At 48.6% G+C, this 19,095-nt stretch overlaps 2 protein-coding genes across 2 annotated transcripts in view; one reads left to right on the forward strand and one right to left on the reverse strand.

The window, feature by feature from the left end:
• Positions 1-19,095, reverse strand: part of LOC311203116 (scavenger receptor cysteine-rich type 1 protein M130-like) — a gene marked incomplete at both ends in the record, with an annotated part of 343,740 nt that overhangs the window by 91,022 nt on the left and 233,623 nt on the right. The gene's annotated exons all lie outside the window — the stretch shown is intronic.
• LOC311203059 (olfactory receptor 14A16-like) lies at positions 3,528-4,451 on the forward strand (the record flags this gene model as incomplete). The annotated part of the gene is made up of 1 exon (XM_084277695.1): positions 3,528-4,451. One exon carries the CDS (start codon positions 3,528-3,530, stop codon positions 4,449-4,451), a length of 924 nt encoding a protein of 307 aa, XP_084133821.1.

The following is a 19,095-nucleotide window of genomic DNA, read 5'->3' on the forward strand; positions in this document are numbered from 1 at the left end:
CAAATGGCGTTTAATGGTGACTGGAACAGCATTATACAGCTTAGATTTATGACATCACTTCCGCCCACTTACATCATAGGCTAAATGCTATTGGCTGCCTGGAGGGGGTCCCACCTTTCCATACAGCCCGACATCTTCCGACCGCCAGGCATTCACTACCTACACCCTCCCCCTTAGCCTCCTCTAGCAGAATAATAACCCCCCAGAACCCTTTATAACACCCCCACACACACCCCAGTTACTCTCCCAAATCCCCACCTTTTCCATCCAAAGCCCCACACATTCCTCCCCAGCCCATCCCTACATGCTCCCCCTAGACACCATGGGTGCCTCCACCTCCCTCTCCAGCCCTTTCTTAACCCTCACTGTACCAGGAAGGTAGTATGGTGCTGAGGGGGTGTGCAAGTAAGTGCTTGGCAGGAGAAAGGTCTCTTTAATGCAAGTGCTGAAATTAGGTAAGTCTAGTCTCATACTGGCCATTTTGCTTTATCTTGTTCTTCTGCTGACTCGTTTTGCTCCTGGGAATGAGCTGTTGGTCCTGAGCCTGGTTATCTGCAGACAGGGAAGGGACTGGCATGGGTAAAAATAAAGTGGGTATGTTTGGAATAGCAGCCACACACAGGAAAAGGGATGAGGAGAAAATGCCTTTGTACTTAACCCTAAAAAGCCCAATGCCAGCACCACCCCCCGATAAAGCAAGGACTGTCTCCCATGGGTGGGACCTAATGCTGGAGCAAGGGGAGAGTGAGGAGTCCTCCCCCTGAGGAAGAAAAAGTGGCCGAGACAATGTCTGATGAACTGACCCCAAAACACATTCCCCATCCCCCCCCATGCTGCTCAGTCGTAGGAAGGAGAGAATGGGAGATGGCTGATGGAGCTACTGCTGGACATTTCCTGATGCTGGGTATGGAAAAGTGTTGCAGAAGTAAAAGACAGGAGTTAGGAGAGAAAACTACAGCCTTGATTTGTCTTACAAACTCCCAGTTGTGCATGAGGAGCAGAAGCCTCTGGCATGGGCTCCCAAAGAGTCATTCCTGGTCTTCAGTTTTGGGTACAGCAAAAGGAGGTGACACACAGTTTCCATCTGATGAGGCTCAGTCTCATGGAGAAGAGTTAATGACAACTTGCCTCCACCCCCAGTAATTCCCATGGGAGCTGGGACCAGCAGCTCCCAGACAGAAGGAGCCTATTTGTGCCACTGCAAGAGGAATCCCAGCTCCAATGAGTTTGTGGCAGCCATACGTCAGAGTTGCTAATCCTTCCAGCCCCAGGGCTGCAAAGCAAGAATGAGGGGTCTGGAGTGACTGCAAGAGGGGGAAAGGGTCCCCCTCCTGTCACTACCTGGGAGTCCTGTCTTACACGAGAACAAGGAAAGGTGATTGTCCTGCCCAGCTCTGGTTTGATCAGGAGAAAGGACTCTGCTGGACACAAGGGTTTCTCCCCAGACAAGGAAGGGAAAGGCAGTAAAGACTTACTGTCTTTCCAAGTAAGTTACTTGGAGCTCCAGGGACACCTCACAGGAGACTCGGGAATGGAGAATGTGACGTATTCTCCTGCTCCTCTGCTGTGAGCTGGGCTGGGCTTCTGGGATGGAGGGAGCTCACTGCAACCCAGCAGCTCTGACAAGAGACAGCTCTGGCCAGGAGCAGCTCCTCTGCCAAGCACACAGGGCTGGGGACACTGCCTGGAGGCATCGACAGGAGACCTGTGAGGCTGAGAGAGTTGATGAATGCTGAGAGCTCACTGCAGGAGAAATCTCCACAGCACTCTGCCTGGTATGTCTGTGGGTGCAGGGCAATGCAGGTTCTGTTCCTGGAGGGATCTCCTCAAGCTGGGACATGGGGCAGTGTGTGGGGTCTGTCAGGAGGACAGGTTCTCTCTAGGACCAGAAAGTGCTGCCTGGAAGGGATGCCCTTGTTCCCCATGAGAGGGACATGGCAGGACAGCTGTCTTCTCCTGGGCATGGCTGCAGAGGTGTGAAGCAGCGTGTGCACCCAGGGGTGCCCAGGGCTGTCCTTGTGATCAGGGTCCCTATGTGCCCTGGGGGTCTGTGTGCTGGGGCAGAGACTGCTGCTGCCAGGGTCAGAACTCAGCCTGCCTGATAGGCTTCCATCAGCATTGCTGAAGAAAGATGCTATGGGTGTAAAGTGTGACCCATGGAATGACAGTGTAGGGTCCTTCTGCTGTAGCAAAGGGTGCTGCACACCCCCAAATTGCTCCCAGCTCCAGCAGATCCACATTAACTTCCAGCAACTTTTCAAGAACACCAAGGATGCATTTTCCACTCCAGGTGAAGGGACTTTGCTTTGAATTTTCTGCTCCTTAGGACTGGGTGGGAAGTGAGAGCTGAGCTTTTATTGACAACTTTGCAGAAGGCAGGGCAAACCAATTGGTCATTTGGACTTGTCAGAGCATCTCCTGAGCCCTGCACACACAGAGGTTCCCTGGGGCAGTGCCCTGATGCCAGGAGGTGTCTGCAGAGCACAGCTGAGTGCAGGGCAGGTAGGTTGAGGTCTGTGAACACAGAGCAGGAGGTGACATGGGCAAAGAGAAGCAGCTGCAGGGACAGCTCCAGGCAGCAGAGACATTGTGAGGGAGGGAGAAGGAGCTGCTCCCAGAAATGCTGTGGTAGTGGGGATTTGGTACCTCCCAGACATCCTCTGCAGTGCAGACACCTTCCCACACAGACCCCCTGGTTTCTGCCACCCAGCACAGACTCTGTGCCTGAAAGTCCGGGGTTTCAGACTGAGTCATCTCATTAGCAGCCCAACCCATGTTGAGGACAAATCCCAGAGTGCCTGTCTGTCCATCCCTCTCTTTCCAGGCCTGGCTAGAGCATTTCTCTGTTTCCCCTCCTGTCCTTGCTGCCTTCGTCCCCCCGTTACCTGGGGCTCTGGGAATGTCCTTTGGTGGGCCTGGCACTGAGATGACGCTCACTTCAGGATCCCCATCTGTAGGACTGAGAACTGTATTCCTCATCTCTCTGTGGGGTCCAGTTTCTTCTAAAGGGAACACCAGAGAGTCCAGCACTGGGCAGCTGAAACCAGGGATGATAGACAGAATAGCTCTCCCCACTCTGCACTCAGGGGAAGGTTTCACTGGCACTGATGCAGCAAGGTCAGGGAGTTCTGACAGAAGAAACACTCCTCAGTTGCAGTGAGGAGAAAACCAAAGCTCCAAAGCTCTGCTCTGCCTTCAGGTGAAATTTGAATGACAGTGCTGAAAAGCTCCTTGCTAGCCACAGGGGATTTAGTCTGTGATCACACCATCCTTCTATTTATTGACTGCTGCCAGGCAGGACTGAGTTCTTGAGAGCCCACAGCTGACCCTCCTTTCAGCAGTGGTCTGGTCAAGCCAGAACAAAACAGACCTCCCAAAAGCGACCTGCCAAAAATCTTCCTGAATACAGAGAGTCAATCTGAGGGTATTCCCTAAGAATTGGAAGAATTTTTCCTCGAAGAAAAGTTCCCTAAATTCTCACTGTGCCTTTTCCTCCTTGGACAGGTCTCCACACTTGATGGCAGCAGATGTCCAACAGCAGCTCCATCAGCCAGTTCCTCCTCCTGCCCTTTGCAGACACACGGGAGATGCAGCTGCTGCACTTCTGGCTCTTCCTGGGCATCTACCTGGCTGCTCTTCTGGGCAATGGCCTCATCATCATCACCATAGCCTGTGATCACCACCTCCACACCCCCATGTACTTCTTCCTCCTCAACCTCGCTGTTACTGACCTTGGCTGCATCTCCACCACTGTTCCCAAATCCATGGCCAATTCCTTGTGGGACACCAGGGCCATTTCCTACACAGGATGTGTGGCTCAACTCCTTTTCTTTGTATTTTTGCTCTCCACAGAGTACTTTCTTCTCACTGTCATGGCCTATGACCGCTACGTTGCCATCTGCCACCCCCTGCACTACGGGACCCTCCTGGACAGCAGAGCTTGTGTCCACATGGCAGCAGCTGCCTGGGCCAGTGGGTTTCTCTATTCTGTGCTGCACACAGCCAGTACATTTTCACTGCCCCTGTGCCATGGCAATGCTGTTGACCAGTTCTTCTGTGAAATCCCTCAGATACTCAAGCTCTCCTGCTCAGACACATACGTCAGAGAAACTGGACTCATTGTGGTTTCTGCCTGTTTAGGTTTTGGTTGTTTTGTGTTCATTGTGGTGTCCTATGTGCAGATCTTCAGGGCTGTGCTGAGGATCCCCTCGCAGCAGGGACGGCACAAAGCCTTTTCCACCTGCCTCCCTCACCTGGCTGTGGTGTCTCTGTTTGTCAGCACAATCATATTTGCCTACCTGAAGCCTCCCTCCCTCTCCTTCTCTTTTTTGGACCTCATAGTGACATTTCTTTACTGTGTGTTTCCACCAGCAGTGAACCCCCTCATCTACAGCATGAGGAACCAGGAGCTCAAGGATGCCATGTGGAAACTAAGCACAGTATGTTTTTAAGCAGCAATAAACTGTCTATCTCTTTCTGTGTATCACTGGCCATGCATGTCACATTAGTACTAATATGTATTTATAGGGGTTTTAGTAATTGGTTTGTGTTTTCTTATTTCTAGTGTCTCTAAGCTATAACATGGTGCACATTCATCTCTGTCCTAATGCAGTATCTCCTGGTCTTGTGTAATCCAGACACTGCATAATGACCAGCTCTGCTCTTTTTGCATCACATCTGCTTGCAATCAGCCACAATTTTTAATTTTTTTTTGTCCCTTTGAAATGATAAAAAACCACATCTTTTTTATATTTGGACTGTAATTTTTTATAATTGAATTTTACCAATGGCAGGAGAAGAAATACTCCCCTTCCCCTGTACCTGCATTAGCATTAGTCTGTCTCTTTCATCTCCCTTGTCATTCAGGTGTTTCCACCTCTCCTGATGCAGTGGCCATGCCTAAGGACATTCTTTCAGCAAACTAGATGGACGTTTGCACTTCACTTTGCTGAATGGTTTCCATATCTGCTTGCCCTTGGTCATTCACATGCCTTTCAGCTCTCTGGTTGCTGCTTTCAGCTTGAGAGGGTTAGAAAATGTCCCATCCCTCGGAAGTGTAATGAACTCTTCTGTCAGAAGTGCAGTGTATTGATAACCTTTCTGTGTATGTGATTAAAAGCAATGTTCTGGGAGAGAATCTGCTCTGAAAGCTGACCCCCTGCACACGCTGCTTGGCTGTAGCAGGCAGCTGAGGAGAGAGATTTCATGGTTATTAAACTGTGTCATGTTGAACTGCTGTTTGTTGTCAGAGAAATCTGTCTGTGCCTGTGAGCACAGATGATGCCAGGAAAAGAGTTGGGAGTCCCAGTAGGCCAGCAAGGGCACTGCTGGGCTTGGGGATGAGCAAGGTTCAGCAGACAGGGTTGGATCTCCAGAGACTGCTTTTCCTGCCTGTCCAGATCTCCTCAGGAGACCCATATCCATCACAGGATGCTGCTGTCACTGCTTCTATCAACTGAGCCATGACAGAAAATACCCATGACTGAAAAAAAGACCCTTCAGGGAAATTCCTTTGAAATCTTCATCACTAAGGACCTAGCTAACATCCAAGTAGCTGTAAAAGGCTGCTTTTTTTAATGAAAATGAGTTGGAGATACATGCTTGTAAGGGTGTTAATGAGCCCCATGGTGTCTTTTCTTCTGAGTCCACAGACCTCAGCTACCAAGAGGAGAGTGAAGAATCCTCTCAAGAAGTTCAAGTCAGGAGTAATGCCCAAAGTACCTTGAAGCACTAACAGGCCCCACTGGGAGCCATTATTGACAAAGCCTCCCCATGGGCTCGTTAGAGCAGACAACTGGAGGCCATGAGGACAAACCCAGGCAAAGCACAGGCAGCTCTGATGCTGAGGACACCCTGGCTTGGTCTGATGAAGCAGCAATGCCAAGTGCTGACCCCCAGCCCCTGGGCAGGGAGATCCTGACCCTCACCTGTGTCTCAGGGCTCTTCCTTTGTGTGATGCCAAGGGAAGGACAGGGTTATGACACGTGATGTCCTCCCCTTGGGTGATTGCATAGAGGTAATGATGCTCCATGGCCGTGAGAACAGTGTGTCTCCTCTAAGGCCTCTGTGGCAGGGATATGAGCCATAGCCAAGGAGACAAAGACCTCATTTCTATCAGGGCCTTTCAGCCTGGCCAGCACCCTTCGCTATCTGTACCACAGCAGCAGAGCTGTGGAGCATCTGCCAGCTGGATACGTGACCTGGGAAAGAAAGGGAGCAGGGGGTGCTGGTAGAGAGGGGCTGGAGGCAAACACAAGTGACGAAGGAGCCCTGCCCTCTGTCACTTACTGGCCTGCAGCAGCTGGGACACGTACAGCTTGGAGATCTCCGCTGGAGATCTGCTCTCCTGGAGAGCCCTGCTCTCTTCACAGCCCTCCCTGGGGAGCCTGGGTGGTCTCTCTGCCTTCCTATGGGATGGAGAAAAAGGGTAGGGGCTGGGAAGGGGATGCCTCAGCAAACACAACGCCTTGGCAGCACGGAGGGGAGGAGGCAGGGAAAGATGTGGGCTGAGCTCGGGGGCTCCTCGCCAGCTCCACGCTCCTGTCCTGTCTTGTCGCTGCCCTACCAGGCACTGCGGGGCAGGAGCCGCGGCCGCATCACTGGGGGTGTCACAAAGGGCAGCGCTGGTGATTCGTCACCCAGGGCCAGGAGAGCCAATGGCGCGCAGCTCCTTTGCGACACGCCGAGGCGCGGCTGTGCCTGGCACCGCAGCAGGTCTGATGCCACAGTGACGTGTCTGATGCCATGGTGACGTGTCTGACACCATGGTGACATGTCTGATGCCATGGCAATGTGTCTGATGCTGCGGTGACATATCTGATGCCTGTGACAAAGGGTGAAGGGACTCAGCACAATTGGAGGGAAGGGGTATATGTGTGGGCCCTCCACCTGTCACCTTGGGGCATACTGAGGATGTTGGTGCAATGCTTTTTGCCTGTCTGGAGGCCAGACATCCACCAAAGCTGCTCCATCCCTCCCCTTTTCAGTTGGACAGGGGAGAAATTAGATATTGAGAGGCTCAGGTGTCGAGATGAGAACAGGGAGAGATCGTTCCATAATCAGTGTCATGGGCAAAACAGACTCAACACAGAGTGAAAGAAAGAAAACTCTCTAATTTATTACACTGCACTACAGAGACAGTGACACCAGAGCTGGATAATGAGAAGAGCAACCAGCTCTTAAAGCACTTCCCTCACCCCTCCCTTCTTAGAAGACTTCACTCTAATCATGATTTCACTACCATCTTCCCCCCTATTGTGGCAGGGAGGGGCAGGGACTGGGAAAATGGGGGCTTCAGCCAGTTCCTTGCAAGTTGGTTTCTCCAACATGAGTCCTTTCCCACAGGGATTCAGCTCTTCACCAGCTGCCCCAGCGTGGGTCACTGCTATGGTGGGCAGTCATAAATCACAATGTCTCTCAGTCCCTGAAATGTCTCAGTAGGACTGCCCTGCTCACCCAGGTCACTGCAGGGATACACAAGGACTATCATCAGTGGACCAGGCATGTTACACTTGGGAAGGGGATACCTGTAAGGTGTGAGGAGACATCCTACGTGAGGTAAACAGCATTGGTGCTTGCCCCAGGAAGGTGAGGTTTGAGTCCCCACCAGAGCTGGTAGCAACGTTGCAAATGGGAATCTGAGGTCGGTCTGGGTCCTCCTTGCTATAGCGGCTGGAGTGTGTTGTGTCCAGTTTTGTCATCTGCTCTAAAAACACCCCATGACACCGTCCATTGTGTGGTTACGAGGGGCACCCTTAGAATGGGGAACGTTTCAGTGAGCACAAAGTGAGCCTGGAGACTTGCTGCGCCCTTCTGTACCAGCGTGCCCTGTGGCTCAGTGGAGAACTCCTGCCTGTCACGAGGGAGACCAGGGTTTGATTCCCCACAGGGAGTCGCTGCTCTGGGCCTTGATTGATTGATATTGCCTTTGGATACTGTCATAAGGAGCTGAGTATTTAGATTTGGTGAACTGTTTGTGTGAGTGAAATGAGTTCACTCTGGTGTGAGTGGCGAGTGACTGAGTTAAACACATGGCAAGTTTGGAGCCAACTGTTGCTCCCTGGTGTTCTATACACGGGCCTGAAGATTTTTCATGTCAACCACTGTTTGTATTTGAATGTTTCACATGTAAGCAGGAGGTGGTTGTACAATTTGGAAACAATTTTTGGTGTGGTGAATGCAGGGAGACCTGGTCTGACTGGGATAAAGTTTTTAATTCGGGTCAGCTTAAACTAGGAATTTGTGGAAATTTAAAGAGTGTGAAAAATCAATAGTAGATGGGAGGAAGTACAGGGTCAAATAATATCAGGTGCCCTAGGTGTGGAGCAGGAATTAGTGCCTGCCCGATCTGCCATGAATGCTGTTTGTGTACTCGAGCCAAGCGCACAAAGTGCCAGAGATACATCACCTCCCTTTTGGGGAGACAGGAGCGGTACCTTAACAAGTGTCAATTTGAAATGTACAGGATCTCATAGATATAAATAAAATAACTGAAGATTTATATCCAGTAGTAGTAGATCCATATCCACTGCTAACTAAATTAGCACCTAATTTGGTTTGGTTTACTGAATGGGACCTGAAGGATGCATTTTTCTGACTGCCCTTCAGCCCCATCTCTCTAAGCAGGATGTAAACTTCAGAGATGTTCAATACAACAGTGGTAGGCATTGTGCATTCCCTTTTGCCTGAAATTCCAGGTTTAAGCCCTCCTTTGCTCTCTGGGAGGACCACTGGTACTGATTTCTGAGGGACAGGCAATGTGCTCACCACTGTGGCTGCCTGTGTTCTTCGACCTCACCAGCTCGGTTTGAATCTGTTTGAACATCTGCTCCACTGCAAGCAGAGAGGAAGCCAAGCTGCCAATTTTAGTTAGATGTTGATGGTGTCACAGGGACCTGCAGGCACCACTGCTTCCCTTGGGAATGACTCCTTTTCCTTGGTGCAAAGAGCATGGAATAACCCTTCAAGGAGCCTGCACTTTACATGTCAAGGAATGAAATAGGGGCACTGATGTACACAGAAGTATTATTTACAGACACTGAGTGACCACATTTTTCTTTCTGTGGCTTGGAAACTTTTCAAAATCTAATTCTATCAGGATCCTGGGGTTCTCGTGGGTCTCACTGGCTGGAAACGGCCTCCCCTGTGACCTGCACCCACACTGTCTCCTGCCCAGGGCTCCAGGAACATGGCTCAGCTCAGCCTGGGGCCTTCTATCCCTGCCTAAGCCCTGGTACAGTTGTGTCCATCTCTGCTGCTGTCTCCTGGCTGGGCCTGGGACCTGCACTGCAGAGAGCTGCTCTCCTGTATGGAGCCCTCAGACCCAGGTCAGACCTCATCAGGCAGAAAACAGCATATTCTCCTCTTCCATCCCATGCCATCCCATGCACTCACCATCACTAACAGCCTGGAGTACCAGTGGGATTTCAGCTGCAAAACAACATCCAAGGGCACAGAACACAAAGGACACACATGGAAACTGGATTTTCTTTTATTTTTTGGGATTGTTTAAGAGCAGTGCTCACTGTCATGAAGACAGGATGTCGTGGTTTCACCCCAGCTGAGAGCCGAGATCCACGCAGCTGCCTGCTCCTTAAAGGAAAAGAGCAGGGAAAAGGGAAGGGGGGGGGGAAGAGGTAAGGGAAGGGAAAAGGAAGAGGAAGGGGCAAATAACCCCAAACCAAGAAATAAGAGTCCCGTGGGTTGGGATAAGGATAGTTTACTAAGATAACAGAAAGATACAATATAACAATGCTAACAGGACATGAGAGCAAAAATATATGAAGCTGTTGATACCCAATGCAGTTTCTCACCAAACCCACAGCTCAGGCCGTGCCACCCAGAGCCGTCCCAGAACCCGACCGTCCCCCAAGAACCGCGCGTCCCGGAGCTGCCCCTGCCCTTCCTCCCATCAGCCCCCTGACATCCTGGGCAGGACGTAATTGGCGTGGAATACTCTCTTTGGTCAGTTGGGTCTCCTGTCCTGGCTTTGCCCCTCCTTTCTCATGAAGAGCTGAGAAAGTCCTTGACTGTCTGACAGCAACTAGAAACATCAGGGTGTTATCAGCACTACTCCCATTTTAACTCTCAAACACAGCATTCCATCTGCTGCTACAAATTAATTTAACTCCATCCTGACCAAAACCAGAACAGAGTTAAGGGGATTGTGAGGTATGATGATTGTGATTTAAGGGGATTATGAAGTCAGAGAATAGATTGACAGATGGATTGTGAGGTAAGGGGATTGTGAGATAAAGGGATGGTGAGGAAAGGGGATTGTGAAGTAAAGGGATTGCGAGGAAAGGGGATTGTGAAGTATGATGTTTGCGAGTTAAGGGGATTATGAAGTCAGAGAATTGATTCAGAGATAGATTGTGAGGTAAGGGGATTGTGAAGTAAGGGGATTGAGAGACAAGGGGATTGTGAGGTAAAGGGATTGTGAGGTAAGGGGATTGTGAGGAAAGGAGATTGTGAGGTAAGGGGATAGTGAGGTAAAGGAATTGTCAGGTAAAGGGATTGTGAGGTAAAAGGATATTGAGGTAAGGGGATTGTGAGGTAAAGGGATTTTTGGGTAAGGGGATTGTGAGGCAATGGGATTGTGAGGTAAGGGGATTGTGAGCTAAATGGATTGTGAGGTAAGGGGATTGTGAGGTAAGGGGATGCCGCGACGGAGAGAGACGGGACACAGCTTGATGCAGCCAGAGTCGGTTCATTGCACAGAACCATTCCTGTTTATATGCTCTGCAGTCGGCTGCTTTCTTTCAAACACACCCTGTTCCTGGGCTACATCTGATTGGTCAACGTTTTGCTGTCACAGCAGCATCTCTGTCTTATCATGCTAATAGAACTTTTTAAACCTCCTCAGACAGCAGATAGAGGACACTTTTTAACAATAGAGGACACTTTTTCCTGGAGCCTGTCCCAGCAGGGGGTCTGGCAATGATGCTGCCACCTTGTTTAGTTTCCCCGAGGTTCATGGCCTAAAGGCTCCATCCCCTTATCTGTTAACCTGGCAGTGCTTGAGCCTTTGTTTCTCAAGCTGCAGGCCACATCTCCCCCTTCCTGTTAAGCAAAAAGAACCTCCTTCACTGAGCGTGATATTTTCTTTTGCGAGACTTGACAAAAATAACACTAAGGCAAAAATAACTACAAAAAAACCCTAAGTCCTTATTTAACTAAATCTAAAAAAATCCCATAAATGAAAAACCACACTGTAAAATGTAGCAAGCTAAAAACTACTAATTGGCTACACACACAGTTTGCATTGTTAATTTACCTTTTATGTCTAAAAGTTATCTGCACACCTTCTGTGTTGACCATTTATTATGGATAATAATGACATGTTCATCACTTACTTCCAAATACCTTCCTACAACTCCTTCTTGGTGTAAGGCAGTCTGTGCCTCTGCCTTCAAGGCCGTAGTCTTTTGAAGATGTGATCACCAAATACTTCTCAGTATGAATAACTTTGCTGTTTCATAGGAAATTCAAGGATACTGTCTGGGACTATGTAATGCAAATTTGACCATTGCCAATATCCATCCTGAAATTCCCCACTCCTGAAACCAATTGTCCAATCCAAAGAATCCATTTTCTTGTATCTTTTGTGTTTGATCTATTAATTTCTGAATGCTCGCATGGATTGACCGAGAGTGGACACATTCATGCAGCACATGCCTTTCAAAATTTTCACAACCATGTCTGTGAGCCAGCAACAAAAATCAGTTGCTGCTTGATTCTGTAAAGTCTTACAGAATCCACATCTGCAGCTGAGTGTCTTGACAGTTTCAGGAGTCAGATAACATCAGCCTCACGTTTTCATGCAGGCACCACCCATTGCAGTCTGTGTTCTTAGGCTGTGCAGAAATCACCATTTCCCTAATTTTCATTTACCACAAATACATCCATATTTCAAAGACTGTTTGTTAGTTCAATATGTCCCGCAGCAAAACTCATAGTCCATTGTGGCTGCAGTTGGAACACTTGACATAAGTTACTGGGATCAGGATCTCCGCCTGGTTCACACAGGCTTGCTTTTTTCTGGATCCATGGCATCTGTAATGACACAGCCAGATCTCCTTTCCCCAAGTTAGTACCTGTAATTTAATTTTTTACTAACACTTGACATTGACTTTTTTTCTTTTCATTTTTTTTTTCTTTTTTTTCAAACCTCCTTTTAAACCTCCTGCATATTTCACCATTGGAGGTACCAAGGTGTTCTGTGGCAGACATAAACAATTCAAAACATAGAGAGCTTTGTTTAATCGATCAGCTGGAGAGATGTCCCTCTCTCTCCCATTTTGTTTCTGAGCAAAAACACTTGAGAGTTTGATTCATACGTTCCACCATGGCCTGACCTGCAGGCCAGTGTGGTGTCCCTGTAACACAGGTAATGTCCCACAATTGGAAAGAGGTTTGTATTGTTTGTGCTGTATATCCTGGGCTGTTGCCCATTTGGATTTCATGGGGTACATGGCACTGGACACGTTTACTAGATTCCCACGTTTGTGCAGTCCAAAACCTCTCGTGTGCCTGTGCCACAAGGTTTCACGCCAGGGACAAGGCCGCTGGTGAACTGCTGACAGTCCAGGTGACTGTGCAATCCCTTTAGCCTCAGTAAACAAAGAAGTGGTATTGTAGCTAAAGCACCTTAGCAGATTGATGAACCAATTCATGCAACTTTTGAACATCCAAATATGTTCACACTGGCTTCCTTTGAATTTTCTCTGGAACCCCTTGCTTTTCCAATGCAGTTAACTCGTGAATCAAACTATCAATGTCTAAGTTTTTTCCTGCAATCAATATTTCACCCATGTAATGATATCACATACAAATGAATGCTGCAAACCAACCTATCAGAAAAAGAACATTGCAAGACGCGAATTGTCACATCCACGCCACATGGATGGGTGGATGGGGTGTGGGGGTGGGGGGTGCTTCTCTGACTTCTGCGGTGGTTCTCCGACCCCGGGAGCTGCGCAGCCGCTTCTGCCCTGACCCCATCGCGACCCACAGCGTGACCCTGCCTGCGAGCACTAGGGCCTAGCCGAGCACTGGGGTCCTGTTCCGCTCGCATGCCAGGGGTCCGCTATTAACACTTTCCACCACCCACTCGTTCCCACAGAAACTTTTTCCCAGTTCTGAAGCAACCTTACGTGCCCAGGCTCCGGCGAGCAGTCTCTCTGGAGTTTCTGGGTCGTCAAGAGACACCGATGTGTCGCTGAGTTCGCTGGGTGATGTGGGTGTCAGCAGTGGGTACTGAGACAAAAAGGATCCCTGATGCGATGGTAGGCAAGGTGGATTCTTGTTCATCTCCGTAGGATTCTTGTCCCTGTCCTTAGGATTCTTGTCCATGTCCATAGGTTCCTTGTCCGTGGAGGCAACACTTTTGTCTCCTTAGTCATTGGTTGGGGGGGCAGTTGGTCCTGAGACTTTTTTACGGCGAGATCCCTTTAAATTCCCAGCACTGCCTGACGTGTCTCAGAGGACCCCGGTGTCAGGGAACACGTGTCAGGGAAGCCAGGCTGGGGCAGCCGGTATGACCATCTTTTGCCGTTTCCAAAACTCACGCTCTCCTGTTTCAGTCGCTCTATATCCTCATTCGGGATCCTGGTGACAAGAGAGAGGGGTCCCTGCTTGGGGTCCCCTTGGAGTCGGAATAACGGGCCCAACTTGGATCAATGCGATCGATGTCGAGATTTTTAAGAAGACCTTTCATAACGCCATATATACGTCTCTCTCGGGGAAGACACTTGATTCCCCATATTACCCACAGCTCACCCCTCTTCCAGAGGGATGATTCCTGGCCAGGCTTCCCACTTCCTTTCAGTGGCTCATCCAACGTTCTGTGGGAGTCACAGCGTGCCGCACAGCTCGGCGTGGTTCAAAGTCCTCACACGGGGCACCAATTTGCCGCGACGGAGAGAGACGGGACAGAGCTTGATGCAGCAAGAGTCGATTCAATGCAAAGAACCATTCCTGTTTATATGCTCTGCAGATGGCTGCTTTCTTTCAAACATGCCCTGTTCCGGGGCTACATCTGATTGGTCAACGTTTTGCTGTCGCAGCAGCATCTCTATCTTATCATGCTAATAGAACTTCTAAAACCTGGTCAGACAGCAGATAGACCTTAACAATAGAGGATACTTTTTCCTGGAGCCTGTCCCAGCACGGGGCCGGCAACGATGCTGCCACCTTGTTTAGTTTCCCCGAGGTTCATGGCCTAAAGGCTCCATCCCGTTATCTGTTAACCTGGCAGTGCTTGAGCCTTTGTTTCTCAAGGTGCATGCCACACCTCACAATCCCTTTACCTCACAATCTCCTTACCTCACAATCCCCTTGCCTCACAATCCCCTTGCCTCACAATCCCCCTACCTCACAATCCCCTTACCTCACAATCCCCTCACCTCACAATCCCTTTACCTCACAATAAATCCGTCAATCAATTCTGTGATTTAATAATCCCCTTAACTCACAATCATCATACCTTACATTTACCGCACAATCCCTTTACCTCACAATCCCCTTCCCTCAAAAATCCCCTTAACTCACAATCCTTTTACATCAGAATCCACTTACCTCTCAATCCCTTTACCTCATAATCCCCTTACCTCTCAATCCCTTTACCTCACAATTAATCAGTTATTCTCCTTACCACACAATCTACCTCAATCAATCCTCTTACCACACAATTGATCTGTTAATAAATTCAGTGACTTCATAATCCCCTTACCTCACAATGCCCTTACCCACAATCCCTTTAACTCACAATCCCCTCACCTCACAATCCCTTTACCTCATAATCCCTTTATCTCACAATCCCCTTAACTCACAATCCCCTTCCCTCACAATCCCTTTACCTCACAATACCTTTACCTCAGATTCTCCTTACCTCACAATCCCATTACCTCACAATCCCTTTAACTCACAATCCCCTCACCTCACAATCCCTTTACCTCATAATCCCTTTATCTCACAATCCCCTTCCCTCACAATCCCTTTACCTCACAATACCTTTACCTCACAATCCCCTTACCTCACAATCCCCTTAACTCACAATCCCCTTCCCTCACAATCCCCTTACCTCAAAATCCCCTCTACTTCACAATCCCTTTACCTCACAATCCCCTTAACTCACAATCCCTTTACCTCACAATCCCTTTACCTCACAATCCCCTTAACTTACAATGCCCTTACTCACAATCCCTTTACATCATAATCCCCTTACCTCACAATCCTTTTACCTCACAATCCCTTTACCTCACAATCCCCTTAACTCACAATCCCCTTTACCTCACAATCCCATTACCTCACATTCCCTTTATCTCACAATCCCATTGCCTCACAATCCCTTTAACTCACAATCCCCTCACCTTACAGTGCCTTTACCTCACAATCCCTTTATCTAACAATCCCTTTACCTCTCAATCCCCTTACCTCACAATCCCCTCACCTCACAATCCCTTTACCTCAGAATCCCTTTATCTCACAATCCCCTTAACTCACAATCCCCTTCCCTCATGATCCCCTTACCTCACAATCCCCTTGCCTAAAAATCACTTTACCTCACAATCCCCTTAACTCACATTCTCCTTACCTCTCAATCCTTTTACCTGTCGGTAGATAGGGTCTCGCGGTCGGAAGATTTCGGGCTGTATGGAAAGTTTGGACCCCCTCTCTCCTTAGGTAGCCAATAGTAGGTAGCTGGTGAGGTAAGTGAAGGGAAGTGACATCCTATCCCTAAGATATAAAGCCCTGTGCCCCTCTCTAATAAACGCCATTTGCCATCCACCACATTGGTGTCTGTGAGCTGATGGACCGTGCTGCCAGAGTGTGGCGCCGTTGCCGTTCCTGAACCAGGTCACCGCGCCTAAACAAAGTGGTGCCAAAACCCGGGATACTCGCCTGCGTCAGGTGAATGGCGGCCAGAGCGGCGGGACCAACCCGGCGGAGGGGACAGCCTCAGACCCGCAAGGAGGATGGAAGCCCTTGTGAAGGTCGTATTGGGATTGCGTACGCAGTGGGGTATTGAGTTTAACGCTAAAGATATTACTCTCGTTGTTGTGAGACTTTTAGAAATTGAGGTCATTGACCAGCCAGTTGATATTCTCCACCCTGAGGTGTGGGATAAGCTTTGGCCAAGGAAACTATGTCCTCAGGTAGTGGGAAAAATCTGAAATCGTGGGGGAGGGTCGTGCAGGCACTCCGAAAAGCGATACAAGAGCAGGACACTTGATGGGCGGCAAAAGAATGTTTGTTGGTCACCGCAAAATTGGGAATTGGGGCGGCCACACAAACGTTGCAGTCCCCAGACAGTGATAAGCCTGCTGAGCCCAAAGATCGAGAGGGTGATATGCCTCGTAAATGTTCATTTAAAGTATCATCATTTTGTTTTCCTCCAGCCCCTGAACTACAAGGGACAGCAATATGATGTGATTTGGATTTTTCCAATTGGAGAAATTCAAATTGTTAATTAATGTCTATCTAATGTTAACAGTTCTTACTGACTATTGCAAATGCAATTTGAAAATTGTTAATTGTTTGAATGTTTTGATTGTAGCTATTGAGCTATTGTGCATACACTTTTCTTTTCCTTCTTCCTTACTTTATCTCTATCCTCTATCTACCACGAAGTACCATCTCTAAGATGGCAATGTTCGGCTACGGGGTGGTGTGATGTACCGTGTCCCTCAGCAAATGCCTGTACCAGTGGATTGATGTCTCAACATTGCTGAGATATTGCATTAAGACGCTTGTAAAGGGTTAAGGAAGACTTGCTAACAGGATGGCTTGAAGTGCCATAGCGGTGACCTCCCATAAACAATGCCTCGCTTGAACAGCTCTGCCTCACTGATAAAGAAGAAACATCAAAAGGGACATAAGTTTGAGTCTAACACCATATTTTAAGTAAATTACACACTCAAGCACTATGTGCTCTGTGGAAATAAAATGACTTCTTTGACAAGTTCCAGTACCCCTCCTCCTCCTTATCTGTTCATGAATTCCTTGCTTGTCTCTAATTGGTCACAAATGCAGGCAAAGCATTTCATTGTAACTAGTTCAAGCTCCCCCTTGTCCTTGAAGGTACACAAAACCTGCTGAAACCAAACTTGTAGTTTGGATCAGAGTCAAGGGGTAACTGAGTCTGCACAAGACAGAAGGTTACTTGCGGTGATGAAGAGGAGCCATCTGACTTCATCCCCATGACCCTCAGTGACCACCACCCAACAGCAGTGCGCAGGCGCAGCTGGGAGGAGTTGATGGAAATCACCTCTTGGAACTCATTTTAATACGAAACAGGACAGGTTATGAATATGTACAGGGGTATGAGGTCACCTAATGAATAAGTATCACTGAACTGTATATAACCAAAAACTGCCACGTTAGTGTGCACGTCCACAGTGGAACAACCCCCCTGCACCCAGTGCTGAACCATGACAACCAGCAACTAATGGAACTCCCCACCTGATATGAAGTCGATTCGGACTGATGGGACGCCTCAGCTCCGTGGTGGTAGCTATTGCAATATCTCTCTCTCTTTCTCTCTCTCACTCTCTTTCTCACTCTTCTCTCTTTCTTCCTCCATCCCTCCATTTCCCCCCCCCCCCCCCACTATTCTCCTGCACATTTGTTGCAGGCCAAATAACTTGACTTAAACCTTGACTGCGTTTTGAGTCTTAATTCTGTTCCCGAGAATTGTGAAGACCTCCTCACGATAAAGCACCTAATTGGACATCACTCAGGGGTTCAGCCCAGCCACCCCCAGCCACCCAGAGCAATCTGAGGTCGGTGGAACGCAGCGGGGGTTAACCTCTGCCAAAGCAGTCTATCTGGTGTGGATCATGACATTCCTGACTTGAACTTCTTGAGAGGTTTCTTCACTGTCCTCTTGGTATCTGAGGTCTGTGAACTCAGATGAAAAGACACGATGTGGCTCATTAATCATACAGAAAGACTTTACCAGCATGTCTATTCAAGTCATTTACTTTAAAAACATTAAGACCTGCGTAACTAATTGGAGAGGTTTTATTTGAGTGATGAAAATTTCAAAGGAGTTTCACAGTGGAGGATTTATTTCATAGGAAAAAATGTGTCTGTCATATCTCTGATCATGGAAGAAAGTTTGCATGCTTGTTCTGGTTTCGGTCAGGATGGAGTTAACTTCATTTGTAACAGCGGATGGAATGCTGTGTTTGAGAGTTGAAATGAAAGCAGTGCTGATAACACCCTGATGTTTTTAGTTGCTGTCAGACGGTCAAGGACTTTCTCAGCTCTTCGTATTTCTCTGCTGGCCAAAGAGAATATTCTATGCCAATTACGTCCTGCCCAGGATATCGGGGGGCTGACGGGAGGAGGAGCGAGGCGGCTCTGGGACATACAGTTTTGGGGGACGGTCGGGTTCTGGGACGGCTCTGGGTGGCACGGCCTGAGTTGTGGGTTTGGTGAGAAACTGCATTGTTTATCAACAGCTTCATATATTTTTTCTCTAAAGTCCTGTTAGCATTGTTATATTGTATCTTTCTGTTATCTTAGTAAACTATCCTTATCCCAACCCACGGGCCTCTTAGTTTCTTAGTTTTGGGGTTATTTGCCCCTTCCTTTTACCTTCCCTTGCCTCTCACATCCCCCCTTCTCTCTTCCCCTGCTCTTTTTCTTTAAGGAGCAGGCAGTTGCGTGGTTCTTGGCCCTCAGCTGGGGTAAAACCATGACAGCATCTTAAAACATCTGCCAGCTCTTCTCTGCTCCTTTGGTGCTGAGGGCAGTTTCCTTGGGGGTCCTACTGACTAACTGGTAACCAACAGACCTAGTAATGCATCCCCTCTCGTAGGGCTGTTACCTCAGGAGTCATCTTTGATGAAACCCAGGATACTCCTGGATTGCTACCAGTCCCCACTCTGCTTTTACAAGGTAGTTGAAATCCACCAGTAGGAGGAGAACCTGCATGAGTGACCCATCCTGTGAGATGTAGGTTGTCAGGAAGAAGCAGTGTCACAACCCAAGACATGAGCTTTCTGCATCAGGCTATCACCATTCAGATTCTGAGGCACAGATGAAATAAAAGCCCCTTCCCCACCCATCACTCCCCTTGTGTCCTAC

This window comes from Gallinula chloropus, assembly GCF_964237585.1.
Source record: "Gallinula chloropus genome assembly, chromosome: 35".
In the NCBI taxonomy this organism is placed as follows: Eukaryota; Metazoa; Chordata; class Aves; order Gruiformes; family Rallidae; genus Gallinula; species Gallinula chloropus.